Source organism: Martes martes, assembly GCF_963455335.1.
Source record: "Martes martes genome assembly, chromosome: 10".
Classification (NCBI taxonomy): Eukaryota; Metazoa; Chordata; class Mammalia; order Carnivora; family Mustelidae; genus Martes; species Martes martes.
In genome coordinates, this window is record NC_137898.1 from 63,984,418 (window position 1) to 63,998,625 (window position 14,208).

The 14,208-nt window shown below is 48.9% G+C and overlaps 1 protein-coding gene across 3 annotated transcripts in view; it reads right to left on the minus strand.

The window, feature by feature from the left end:
• TENM4 (teneurin transmembrane protein 4) overlaps positions 1–14,208 on the minus strand; it is a gene marked incomplete at its 5' end in the record, with an annotated part of 373,412 nt that overhangs the window by 55,772 nt on the left and 303,432 nt on the right. For all 3 annotated transcript variants that reach the window (XM_080816827.1, XM_080816826.1, XM_080816825.1), the window contains 4 exons: positions 1,824–1,967; positions 4,391–4,658; positions 7,196–7,457; positions 12,300–12,419. In XM_080816827.1, the coding sequence (XP_080672953.1) occupies positions 1,824–1,967; positions 4,391–4,658; positions 7,196–7,457; positions 12,300–12,419 (794 nt within the window). The remainder of the gene's footprint in view (positions 1–1,823; positions 1,968–4,390; positions 4,659–7,195; positions 7,458–12,299; positions 12,420–14,208) is intronic.

Here is a 14,208-nt window from a genome sequence, read left to right on the forward strand (position 1 = left end):
CCTCCAAACTGGACTCCTTGCCTCCGACCTCACCTCTTCCATACTGAAGCCTGAGTTTTGGGTTTATGGTCACCAGGATCTTCTCCCAGGCTGTCACCTGTTATCTGTGTCCTTTATTAAACAGGTACCTTTCATTCTTACATAGTCTAATCACTCATTTTGCTACCCCATGTTTGTGCTCTTTTTGGTTTTAGGGAATCCTCTGAGATCATAAAGATATTCTCCTAATTTTTCTTCTATTAGTTTTAAAGTGTTAACTTTCAAATTTAGATATTTAATTAACCTTATTTATTTTGTATGTAGTGTGACCCTAACATACCTATCCATCCCCCACTGACATCTGAGGCTCCCTCGGTCCCGGGCCAGTTCCTACGTATGCATGGTGTGGTCCTCCACCGAGATTCCTTCTGTCCCCCATCCTATTCTGCAGCGACAGAAGCCCTGCTGTCTGACCGGGCATGGGACAACCTAGGGTAGACTACGCTTGGCAGGTGATGAAGTTCTGGCCAGTGGCGTGGATGCAGAAGTGGGGCGGGCAGCTGCTGGGAGGTGTCCCTGCAATGGAGAGGGCCTGCCCTTAGCCTTTCTCCTCCTCCTTGCTGGCTGAGGTGTGGATATGGAGGCCGGAACTTAGACGGTCACCCTGAACCATCACCTTGGGGTTGGAGGTGCAAGCAGAGCAATGGGAGAGGAGGAGCCCCGACCTCTGATCTGGCAGGCAGAGTGCCAAGCCAGCCCTGGACTGCCTTCCTCTGGACCCGGTGCTGAGTGAGAAACAAATTTTGAACTTGTTTGGAATTCTGTTATTTTGGCTTTTCTGATGCGTGCAGCCAAAACTGGTCCTCCTGACGGCTTTCAGGCCATTCTCTGAACTCCTTGCTCTGTCTCCTAAAGTCTCTTTATCTGCTCTGGGGCTGACCCCACACGGTACGGGAGATGGTGGTTTTTCTAGAACCGTTGAATATCTGGCAGGGCCTCTTTTTTCTTCTGATTTTAAAGACTGCCTTAGTTACTGACAAATCTTTTGGCTATCATAAATTCTAGAGTCCGTTTGTCAGTTTTTTCCCTCAGCCATGTGGCGGTTTTGATAGATAGCCATTCACGGCATCTTCAGGTGAGGCGGGAGCTGTCATGACCGTATTGAGTTGTCCCATCCCAGCACACAGTCAAGGTGAGCGATCTAAACTACAGAGTGGATTGTGTCACTTGCAGGCCTGGAACCTTTCAGAGGCTTGACATCTGCCTCTGGATGCAGTTCAAAGTCCTAATCCTCTCAGCCTGGCCTCCAGTGGCTCCAGCCCCAGCTCTGGCTCTGGCTCTTGCCTTCATTTCATCCTTTGCTCAAACCACAGTGAACCTTCTTTCCGATTACTCTTCTTTCAGGCTTTTGTGCTTTGGCACCTACTGTGACTTCTGCCTAGAATGTTCTCCCTACTTGATATATTGGGCTAATCTTACAGACCTTTTGAGACTCCGTCCAGAGGTTCTCTCCAAAGAGACACTTTGCTGAACCAAGAGGCTGAGGGGCCCCTGATCCAGGTCCCCGGGTCCTGTGCTTTTGTGTGGGATGGAACTGCATGGAGACTGCCTGGGAAGTGTCTGGAGTCTCGTATCTGTATACTCCAGTGCCTGGCAGTGCCCAGCACAGAGCAGGCTCCCAAGGAATATCTCTGATGACTAATCCTTCAGACGACTGATCACACATGAGCCCCTGTAACTGGGAGTGTGCATTTTTTTTTTTTTTAAATCTGGCAGGGCACAAAGGATATGAGATGAGGGTCCCACCCGCAGCCTGGCTGCTGGAGTTCTTCTCGTGCACTCACCACTCTGGATGTTGAGGGCGTGGTGTTTGTCCAGGCTCCACCCTCCCAGCTTGGAAGCATCGATTTCGTAGCCCTGCAGCACTGCCGTTCTTTTCTCCCAGAGGATCAGATCTGGGCAGGATTCATACTCATAGCCCACAGAAACTGCAGAAAACAAAAGGTACGAAATGCACAGGTGAGCAAAGTCTCTGCTCTGGCTTTGATCTGCCTGCAAGGCTTGGTTTGTCTTTTGTAGGGAAGGAGAAAGGATCATGTTTCTCAGCAGGAGCCAGATGTACGTGCAGTACTAACCCAGAGAGGCTGAGCCCGAGTATCCTCTTTTCAAAGACCAATTGTGCCTTATTAGGAAAAAGTTGAAGGAAATGCACTAAACACCTTCAAAAGGACCCAGGTGAATTGATTCCCAGGACATGATCCTCTAGTATGGAAAATAGTTCAGGCACAAAGCTCTTCACTGCAGTTTTATTTCTAATAGTGCAAATTGGAAGTAATCTCCAAGTTCAAAAGGGGCTAGAGATTGAGCCCATCAAAGGGTACCCACTTGAGGAATATTATGTTGCCAATGGATATTTTGGTCATGAAGATAACGTGGTGACATGGAAAATGTTTATGATGCCAAGCTGGAAAGACTGGTTATATATGGGATTATATGTGTGCTTTAAAAAAACCACACACACACACACACACACACACACACACACACACACACACAAAATTACTATACCTGAAGAGAGAGAATAAATTTAAATGTTAAAAAGTAGTAGTAGTATTTATAGAAACATAGGAATTTATTTATATTTTTGTCCACTCATCAAATTTTTATGAATGATAATGGCATTACTTTACTAGAGAAAAGAATTCAATACTGTTTATAATGAATACATGGATAAGGAGCTCAGTTAGGGTACTTTGAAAGCTGGAAGTTGCTTTGAGGTCTCAAAGCTTGAAAATCCACTGGTTTCTCTTCTGTTTCATAGATCCAGACCTCCTTGGAAGGGATGCAGGCTAACCACGGCAGGCGTCCCAAGGCTGGGTTTGTAAAAAAGCCTGGAACTGCCCAATGGAAAGGAACTAGCAGAGACAGGAATGGCATTTCTTTCAAGCATCCTTCTGTGTGGACACGACTTGCCCAGTGGGCAGTATCTTACCACATGTTCAAGGGAGGAATTAACAGTTGGGCAGCTCCTGAGAAAGTTTCCCTAGGTGCCATAAAAGGTTGCTGGCCAAATACAGGAGGAGGGGAATGTCCACACCGACAACTTCCCTATGTCCTATTAGCAGCCTCTCTGCCTCCTATGGGTCACCTGTCCTCTCAGGGACAGGGCGGCCTCTGGGCTTGGAGGTCTCACTGTGCAGGTGCTTTCCTTTGCCCTGGCTGGTGGACACGAAGGATGCTCATGTCACCCAAAGAGGTTGTGCAGTTTCATTGTTTTTTGAAGAGACTCCAGAAGTAGTTTGAGTTACAGAAGGGAGCATGAACAGAGAGACTGAATCTTTGCTCCCAACGTGCCCTTGCAAGGTAGGGTGGGATGTGAAACTACAGGCGAGGTCTATGATGGGTCCAGCTCTGTTCCTCTCTCATCTGTCCTCCTGAAGTCCCCTCACCTCTCTGCTTCCTCTTGCAGAATCTGGGGACAATCTCTGGCTCAGAGGGTGGCAATGAGGATTAGATGGGATATTAACATGCGAGGGAGAACACCGGCCAGAGGAGGTGTTGAACAAACATTCTCTCAGTGACTACCTGCCTTTCTTCCTTCCCTCCCTTCTCCTCTTTCTTTTTACAACATGATTTCTCCTCTGCTTCCTCATTTTACTTTTACCGAATCTAGCAAAAGAATAAAATTGGAGCAGGGGTCAAGATGAGAAGGAATTCCCTGGGCTAATCCTCTCCATGCTTGGGGGACTAGCCCTGCAGGTGGGAAGTCGGCTAACAGTCCAGCTCTGAACCCTTTCTGGGACACTGCTCTGTACGGAAGCTGGAATGAGCACAGCCAGCCCCTGAAGGCCGATGTCTTGGTGGGGCTGGGACCACAGCCACTTTCTGCTTCATCTTAAAAACAGACAGCGACAACAAGGACAGAATCTCTCTGATTGCAAATGAGGTGAACAGGCCAACAAGCCTTTCTGAGGAAGAAAGAATCTTAGCTCCTGCATCTTAAAAAACTGAGGAAACCCAGAAGCTCCAGACTTCCACATTTTTTAATGGGTTGTGTTGAGGCCAGATGGTTGTGAGGGGGGCAGGACAATGCCCACCCAGCTCTACCTTTGTGGCACAAAGCCCTTCGCCCATCACATACCACAATAGCACTTTGCAAAGGCCCTTTTGGTTTTCTAAGCACCCCCCCTTTTTTTTTAAATGATCAACTTTTTCACATTCAGGTCTTTGAGTACATTCTTTGAGGTCATAGATAGCCCCTGAAAAGTCTGGAAGGCCAACTAAGCCATAGGTATTTCTGAGAAGAGGAAAGGAGGAAGAAGAAACAAGGGAGGTGGAGAAAGAGCCCCGTGCCCCCAGGTGTTACTCTCTCCCTGGAGATGACCCTGAGTCCTGTGGCCGAGAGGCTTACCGAAGGCTTCCGACAGCCCGAACACCTTCTGGTTGTAGACGTCTGTCTTGTCCCAGATGAAATAATAGGACAAGTCCGGGGCTGCAGCAAACCACTTCCTGAAGAGGCGGCCCTCAACGGCCACCATGAGGTGAACCTTCATGAGGTTGAAGGGGATGGTTGGGTGGGTGAGGCTGATCCTCAGGACAGACTTGTAGCCAGGGGTACGGCTGCTCAGGTAGCTCAGCCTCATCTTGCAGCCCGAGATAGCGATCTCCTCCTGCAAAGCCTAGACAGACAGATGACACAGCAAGCAGCCGTGAGGGACTCACGGGAGCAGGGGAGACCGCAAGCCCCAAGCACTCTGGGTGACCGAGAGGCAGAGGAGGAGGCGGAGAGGGAGGACCGAGGGGAGAGGAGGAGCAGGAACTAGGAAAGAGAGGAGAGGGAGGAGCGGGGAGGCAGAGTATGAAGAGGAGTGGGAGGAGGAGGGAACCGAGAGGCAGAAGGCCTGGTTTCCGGGGCCGACTTCACGTGGTACGACCCTGCCTCGGAGAGCTCAGGTTCTCCCCCGTTCAGCGGGGATGATGCTGCTCACCCTGCTGCATTACTGAGAGGGACATGTAGGATAATGCGTGTAAAATCACGTAAGCCGCTGAATCTCAGTTTCCTCTCTGCATTGGTGTGAGGACAGAGCAGGGTCACATACAGAAAGTACCCAGCTCATAACAAGGGCTCAGTAAGTGGGATGATGGTGCCATTACTGGTGCTGGTGCTGGTGCTGGGACCGGCAGGAAAAGGAAGAAAGGCCTTTCCCTCAGACTAATGCACACAGCTGCCTCAGCAGGGAGGACAATGTTCCCCACAAAACTTTCCTAAAGTAAGAGCCTCTGACGGCTATCCTCTTCAGGAAAGTGAATAGAGACCATGAGAGGTTGGCTAAACAATTATGCAGGGTTCAGAGCAAGGCCTGCCAAGGACCTGTGGCCAATCCCCTCCTTCCCCCCAGCTTACCACAGAAAGAGGCTGAACCGGCTGCATGGGGTTTCCATGCCCCGGTTCATCTAGATGCTAGATGAACAGAATGGTGGGGAAGGTGGCACTTGATCTACTGGGTGTCATGGGCTCAGTTCCAAAATGGAGACTTGAAAATCAATGCCAGGGTGCTCAGGCACATGGCAAGAGCAGAGAACTTTTATCAGCTTGATGCTCTGGGCTCCGTTTCAAGAAGGGGATGTTAAATCAATTGAGGCTAACGTATCCATTAAAAGGACAGTGATCATTCTCTTCCCGTGTTCATGGGGAAACTGGGCCTTCACAAAGAAAGCCTTTTCCTTTCTGTTGTTTCGTATCAGAGACGGGCGTGAACTCTCTCCCCACCTCATTCTGAACACATGAAATTTTAGGGCCTGGGCCTAAAGCAAAGGAATCTTTCTAAAAATCAGCTTGCGAGTTCTAGGCAAAGCCGCTCTGTACCCGGGTGAACCACAGGCAGGGTTCGAGGGCCATCCTGATGCTCTCATAAATATTTATCTTCCACGTACCCTTTAAAATGTACATCTCGCAGTGCTTGCGAAGGCTGGCCAATGACGGGACTGGGAAAGCCCAGGAGCTTGTTTTCTTGTGTTTCATGAATCTGTTAATAAGCAAGGTTTGTGACCCAGCTGGGCTCACACACACCCAGCCCAGGGAGCACAGTAAAGAGGGTGGGACCTTTAACCTCATTTGTTCCAAAGTCTCTCTGCTCCTGGGAAAATGTCTGGCTGGAGCTGAACCAGGGTTGAGTAACAAATTACTTCTCTCCAGCAAGCTCTGTCTCCACTGACAACCATTTCAAAAGAAAGGTCAGCCTGGTAGTTGAGACAGGAGACAAGCCCTGCATCTCTGAAAAGGAGTGAGGGTTTCAACCTGTGGGTGCACTGAGAATTTCAAAATAGTTGTATGTCCCTCTCATGGGCTGGTGCCCGAAGCCACGCAACAGGACACACACACACGGAGATGCATCTGCTCGGGCAGGCGGGAGACCTACACACAATAGTGTATACGCTCCCGCTCCACAGGCGGCAGAAGCCTATTAACACGCATAGGGCCAGAGCTCTCGCTGGGCAAGAGAGCCAGGCTGGGCCTCTCCCTCTGTCTCTCCTCTTCCCCTGGACTTTGTTCCTCCCAGTAGAAATTGGGCTGGGATGGTGGAAGACATTTAACTCTGCACAGCTCTGTTAGGCAAAGAATCTGTCCTGGTTTCCATCCGATTAAAACGCATCTTTTCAAATTACTTCCTTTTAATGATAATTAAGTAAAGTGCTTACGTGTCAAGATTTGAGCCAAATAAATCCTTGGCTGGCATGAAGGCAGTGTGTTTAACATAATCTCAATAATAATGACACTGGCTAGAATTTATCGAGCACTTGCTAAGCGCTATGCATTGTGCTAAGCACATTTTCTCATTTAGTCTTTCTTACGATGCTCCTCTGTCCTACTTCTCTTGGTAGACCCTACTATCATAAATATTTTTGAGAGAAATAATGATACAGGGGGACATTGGAGGCTGGGGGAGAGGAAAGTGGAAGGGAACTGGATGGCAGATTGGAAAGGCAGCAGGAATTCACTCTATGCTGGGCTGTGCCAGGCACCTTCCAGTGCTGGTGTGATTTAAGTGTGTAAGAGAAGAGGCCACCATCTCAACACCATAGCTGCTGTGGGGCCTGGTAGCTGGATTCGGATGGTGGCTGATGGGATCGCTCTCCAGGCACCCCTGGCTCTGAGACCCTCCTCCCCACCAGTGAAATAAAAGCCTGGAGAAATACAGTTAAGAAAGCTGAGGACCTGAATTTCTGGAACGATGGGGCCTTTCTCTGCACAGGAGCTGGCGAAGGACGTCAGCGGGGATGGAGACACGACAGGGTTGGGGCGGGCGAAGTTGCTCAGGTCACAGCTGGGAATCTCATTCTCTTCATGTCGCATGATGATGGTTTCCATGACAAAGAAGCGATCCCAAGGCAGCCAGAGGGTGTGCTCCTGTGTGATGAAAGGTGCCCGCTCGAACCGGAGGATGATGGAGATACCGCCATTTGTGACCAGGTCAAAGCTGTTTGGGAGGGCAGGGATAGAAAGAACGGGGAGCAGGAAAAGCAGGAGATAGGAGATGAGGAGGAGGAGGAGTGGTGGGGGCGGGAGTGGGGAGACAGGAGCAAAAAATTACACCAAAGGTCTGCGCACTTGTTGACCTAAAGACTAACTAAAGACTTCACTACAGCCACAAACAGTAACAGAGATTCCAGGAAGCACTGTTTGTTTTTTCATTTTTGTTTTTTTGCAAAAATGATTCATTATAGAGATTTTACCAAAACCCACATGAATAACCACGGCTATGGAGAGCCGTTTGCCAGGACGGAGGGCAGCTGATGAGCCTCCGCTCTGGTGCTCCTGGTACTGAGGGTTTCTTAGAGCTGAAGCCCAGGGAAATGTCAGCAGGACAAAGTGGAACAAATCCTACCCTGGCATTAGGAGCCCTAAGCCTAGTCCTGCCTCTGCCATGAGCTGCTGTGGGATCTCGAGTACACCGCTAGCCTCTCTGATCCTCTATTCTCTTGTCTCTAAAATGGAAAGGTTCAATTTTTTTTACTCAAGTATAATTAACATACAGTGTTACATTAGGTTCAGGTGTGCAATATAATGCCTCAGCAATTCCGTACGTTTCTCAGGGCTCACCAAGACAAATGTAGTCTTGATTCACTTTATTTTACCCATTTCTGTCCTTACCTCCCCTTGGACAACCATGTTTGTTCTCTCAATTTAAGAGTCTGGGTTTTTGTTGGGGGGGGGGGCTCTTTTTCTCTTTGTTCATTTGTTTTGTTCCTTAAGTTTCAAGTGGATTACACTTAAGTCACTAAGATTCTATGACCCTATGGCAATTTTAGCTCTGATTGTGACAGATGAGTCAACGTAGGCCTCTGGAGTTCCAAAATGGCTAAGCAAGTTATGGACAAGCATGACTAGAATGACAGTGCTTGAGGAGCAGAGAAGGGAAGGGGAAGAGTGCCCAGAACTGCCCGCTGAGGTGAGATCTCTGCCCCTGTCCCTGGGAGTCGGCCCCCCAGGCTTCGAGCATGGCCCTCTCCCAGTCGGATGCTTCTCTTCTATAGAAGCACTAGCAAGGGGCCATATGATACGATAATTTTCTTTTTTTTCATTGTTTTATTATTTTTTCTTCCAAATTTGTATTTAAATTCTAGTTAGTTAACATATAGTGTAATACTAGTCTCAGAATTTAGTGACTCATCACTTACATGTAATACCCAGAGCTCACCACAACACACGCCTGCCTTAATATCCACAGGATGAGGGTTCAAGGCCTATCCTCATCTCGCTTCTTTGATGGGAGAGCTCCTGCTAACTCCTTGGCCGGACAGAACTCCAGCTCCCTCCGTTGGGCTCCCAGGGCCCTGTGTACTCTCCTCCTTCTGGCCCACTTACACTGCCCGGGACTCATGCGTTAATGCTCCAGCCTGGGGACAATGATTCCTCCATCTTTCCAGAACCTAGTGCTGTACTTGATGGTTATAGTTCACAGAATGAATGCATGAGTGATGCTGTCAATTCCTTCTGACTGTCCACAAAACACCCTGGGTTCCTTTTTACTTTGGCTGTTATTTTAGGTCACCCCAACATTCATCCATGCAGTTGGTTTTAGAGACTAACACAGAACCTCCCCTTTGTCCCTGATAAATACACCTTGTGGGGTTGGGCTCACTGCTCCAGTCTGCTCTTCCCTCTTCTAGGGATTTAGCACAACTGCCCTGACTAGTGCCAAATCCTGCTCCTGGTAGACAACGTCCCCAGATTCGGGTTTCTAGCCTCCAGAGCCAGACTCTTCCATCCTTTGCTGAAGCTTTTCACTCACTTTGCCTTCTTTTCAAACCACTCGGCCCTTTTGAGGCCCACACTCGGGTAAAGCAAGTGGAACAGCACCATCCTTCAATAAGCAATGGCAGAGCTTATGCTGAATCAAGAGTTTAGGTTTTGGCTCCCTAGGAGGATATCCGCGGTTTTGGGGAAATACCCAGAGAACAACTTTCCTGTCACAGAACTGAACAGCATCTGTACTTTGACAGAGCATTTTTAACCATCACACAGAATTTGGGCCCGACTTGCAAGCTCCTTTCATGAGAGGACAAGTGTGGGGAGGAAGTGAAGATGAACTTAAAGAGACAGATTCTTGAGGCGGTGAGCAAGCTGGGGGCAGCTGGCCTTGCCAAGAGCTGGGTGTAGCGGGATCTTGCCAAGAGCCAGGCCTGATCATCTGGAGGGAAACCCTACTGTGGACATGGGTGTGAATCCCACTCCACAGGGAAGGCCTGGCTCTCAGATGAAGCCCAGACAGCTGAAGGCTGGTCCAAGCACTGCCACTTACTCCTTAGGTGACTTATGTCACCTGTCTGAGCCTCAATCTCCTCATGTAAAATGAAGCTGCTGATCATAATCGCTTGGCAGAGTTATTAATTAGATAGATGGGATAATGGATGGGAAAAGCCCAGGGCCCCACTCCCAGGGCATCATGCTCTGTATAACCCCATTTTTCAATTCAATGAGCCTGAACTGCTTCTCTTGTCTGCTATTCTTTCAAAATTTGTCTTCATGACTCCTATTTTTCATCTTTTTTAATGATCTCTGTGGCTCTGGTTAAGACTGGATTCCTAGTATTGCAGTATGGTGGATGTGTGAAGGGGGAACTGGGCCAGGGAGGGGAGCATGGTGCCCACCTGGAAAGTAAGGGAGACAAAGCTGAGATAGACCTGCTCCCCAGACTTGCACATCCCATTGCCTCTGGACAACATCTCCAGCCTTCTAGGTTCTCCTGGAGTGTGAGAGGTACAAAAGGTGGAGAGTCAGGGGAGTGGGAGGGAAATGGGTGAGATGGTGCCCATGCACATGTAACAAATTGGGGTCCTCAGCCCCCTGGAGAATATGTAATGACCCTCCTCTACGTGATGCAGTGTCTATGCTGGGAAGAAAAGTCAAGCCCCAAGAAGCACTGCTGAGGGGCGCCTGGGTGGCTCAGTGGGTTAAGCCTCTGCCTTCGGCTCCGGTCATGATCCCGGCATCCTGGGATCGAGCCCCACATCGGGCTCTCTGCTCAGCGGGGAGCCTGCTTCCTCCTCTCTCTCTGCCTGCCTCTCTGCCTACTTGTGATCTGTCTGTCAAATAAGTAAATAAAAAATTTAAAAAAAAAAAAAAGAAGCACTGCTGAGAACTGCTTTGAAACTCAAGCTCGAAGTGTCAGCAACTCTGGTTTCTATGACGTGATTTAGCAGGCAGATGCACGGAACATGGATGACACTCCTCCCAGCCCCCTATGCTGTCAAGAGGCCAAAGAGTGGGGCAGCACACGCAGGAGGAATCCAAGCCTGGAGAGGACAAAGTGGGGTTTTCCCAAGGGCTACCAAACTTACATGACTCTGGGGTGTTTTACAGACCCACCCTGACCCGGCACAGCAGGGCAAAGGACTGACGGGTTTGCCATCTCATGTGAATGACGGGCACGTTTCATGGCAAAAAAAAAAAAAGAGCAGTTCCCACGGCTCCTTTTTGATGACTGTTTCACAGCAGGTAATGATGTAGCCACAATACCTGTTGCCTAGGATGCTCACATCTGCCATTTCCATAGAGCAGGCAGCCCCCAGGTGGAAGGCAGTAAAGACAGAGCATGGGGATGGACAGCCCCCCAAGCTGTAGTGAACGTCTATACTGACGTGCTTCCTGGGATGGGATGTGTGCAGAGCAGGGAGCCGTGGTCTGGGCTGGGCAGATTATTCCCGGGACCGGCTGCCAGCCCCTTCTAGCTGGGCCCCTTCCCATTCCCAGGGAGAGGAGGGGGGAGAGGGCTCCCCATGCCAAGCTTGCTGCGCTGTCTAAGAGGCACACATGTCTACAAACAGATGAGCCTCTACTTCATTATCACCTCGGCCGGGACATGTTCACATCTGATATTGGATTAAAGAGGTGCTAAAATCAATCAGGCTGGAGCATAATTTCCAACACAGAGTGAAAATCAACCTTATGGGCCCACACTTAGCCAGATGGACTGCCACCACCTGATTTTATTAAAAATCGAGGACCTGTCACCACTGACAGCCTAAATATTTCACTTTCCTCCTTCCCTTCCCCTTTTCTCCAAAATATTCCCATGGCTTGTACTGTAATCATCACCTTCTCATCTTTTAATAATTGGTAATTTTAATAAACGGTTAATATTTCTTATATCCTTACCTTGTGCCAGACCTTGACAATGAAGCAATGAACCAGAAAGTAAGATTTATTCAACACCTACTATGTGCAAGGTGCTTCCATATCCATCACGGAATGTAATCTTTACAACCAAATTTGGGAGATGCTGGTATTTGGGCCACTCACCAGTGAAGAAGTTGAGGCCTCAAGAGGTGAGAAGAATTGTCCAATTGTTCTAGTAAACCGAAGAGCTGGAGAGACTAAAGAAACTTCACTCCCCTCTACTGACGGTTCTCACAGGGACCCAAAGGGCAGAGTTCTGTCATCACCCAGTGGTTTCCGTAGACCTAGCTGGTTGCACATGGAAACCACACAGCAGGAATGCTAACATTTCTGGAGTTGTCCGGTCTGTAGAAAGTGGTCCATGTGATAGTATCTTATATTATAAGCCATGGAGCAGGAGAACATGTATAAGGTACCCTACACTTAGACTCTGAGAACCAGAGGAGAAGAAACTGCTTAACTTTTAGCCAAAGGGAGTTAGGCCAGAGTCAGATACAAGGTCTCACACCTAGTGAGTTACAGAACTGGGCCTCTGAACTCAGGTCCCATCCTCTTCCCACATTGTCAGTCCAGCAGCAGCTGTGTGGTAAGACCACGAGAGCAGGACCGTCACTAACACTGTCCACAAAAGGTCTCTTACCTGCCATCCTGCCTGCTGATTGTGTATCCAAAGAGAGGGTTATTGACGAAACTGATATTCACACCAACCAGCGGGGTCCCGTCTGATGTCATCACTTGACCACGAATGACACATGCATGCCTGTGGATAGAGAAGAGAGGTTCACGTGATCTACTTTTCATGCTCGGAACCCGGGCTGCCAGGGAAGCCCCGGAGGTCAGAAGACAGAAGGCAGGCTGCTCAGACATATCCTGGCACCCAGGGGCTTATTGTCTTCACTCAAGAGGAGCAAATACCTTCTTTATTTCCATAGCGCTCCAATTTAAGACATCACAGTGTCCTCTAAAGGCGTATTTCTGGGAGATGTTTTTAGGTGTCTTATTCAGGGGTCATTCTCTAAGGATACTATGTTATACCACAAGGAGATAAGCTGGGGCTGCACGGTGGAGTCATGCAGGAGAATCCGGAGTCACATGACATGGGTTCGACTCTCAGCTCTGTCACTTGTGAGCTCTCTAAAGTTGCACAAGCATGTGACAGCTCTCTGAGCCTCTGTTTTGGCATCCTGGTACAGAGTGAGCTGCATAAATGGCAGTGGTTATTACTGTCACTAATAGTGTCACTGGAGGTAGGCAGCAAGACAATGAACAGGATAGACAGCAATTCCTCTCATCGGGCTTTAGAAACAGAAGAAGGACAGAGGCTAGCATTCCCCAAAGTGGGTTCTGGAAGCTTTGGCATCTCCCAATATCCCTACTCCCACTTTCCCACTGTATTCCAGACAACACACCCTCTGTTTTCCTCATAGCTGCCATGCATACATAGTCTAGGCCTCCATGTCTGTGCAGCATTCTCCCCACCACTGCAGGTGTCACTCCTGCACCCCTCCCCCAACAGTCCCATCCTTCATGACCCAGCTTCAAAATGACACCTCTTCCCTAAAGCCTGTCTTGATGGCCCTAATTGGCACTAGTCACTTTCTTCCAAAGTCTGACACAAACACGTTGCTACCCCACCGTGGCATACATTGTTCTCCTCTCCACTAGATTGTGAGCTCCTTGAGGGCAGGGTCAAGGGCTCTTCCTTTTCTTCTCTCTGCAGTGCCTGGAAATGCCAAACAAGTACTAGGTCATTGTTTCAAAAAATGGTGGACTGAGTGAGTATGTGGGACAATTAGAGGTCATCTAGAATGATGGTTTTTCAAATATATCAGAGAGGGATGCTTTTTATCAGATGATATTTGATAAGGACCCAAAGCTGAAAACAAATAAAAACAAGATCTCTCTAGATGAAATAGAGGTTTGGGGTGATTCTGAAGACAGCTCTGGAGTCTTAGTCTCAGGAGATGCCAGAGAAAAGCCAGCTGGAAGATCACAGAGTTAGGGGAAGAGGAGGAAACTGGGGTCCACAGAGGTTATGCTACTTGCCCCCAAGCCACACAGCGGCGTAGTGGCGGAGCCAGGCCTGGAATCCAGGGCTCACAACTCTGGGTCCAATTCTAGACCAGTCTGTTTACCACTGGCAATGCGCTCAGTGGTGTCGGCATCCTAAGGCATCAGGGCACTGGGGAGATGGCCCTCACTGACAACACAAATCTGAGGTAAACATGCAAGCACGAGTATCCAGACAACATTTTCCACGCGCCTCGGTTCAGAAGGCTCTTTTTTTTCTGGCCTAGGGAAGAGCTGCTGATGAGACCTGTGGGCATTCATAAAAAAAAGATCTCAGACTCAGTCTCTGCTTTATTAGGTACTTACATCTCTACCTTCCTAGAGTGATAAACTTTTTTCTGTTTGATGAGAAAAGCAATTAACACCAGGCTTGTAAGCAGCTGGTCCCTCCAGTGTCAGCTTGTCCTTTCTGAAGGCAGGAACAACTACCCACAACGCATCAAGATCTCCCGCCCCGCCCCGCCCCACCCTACCCCACC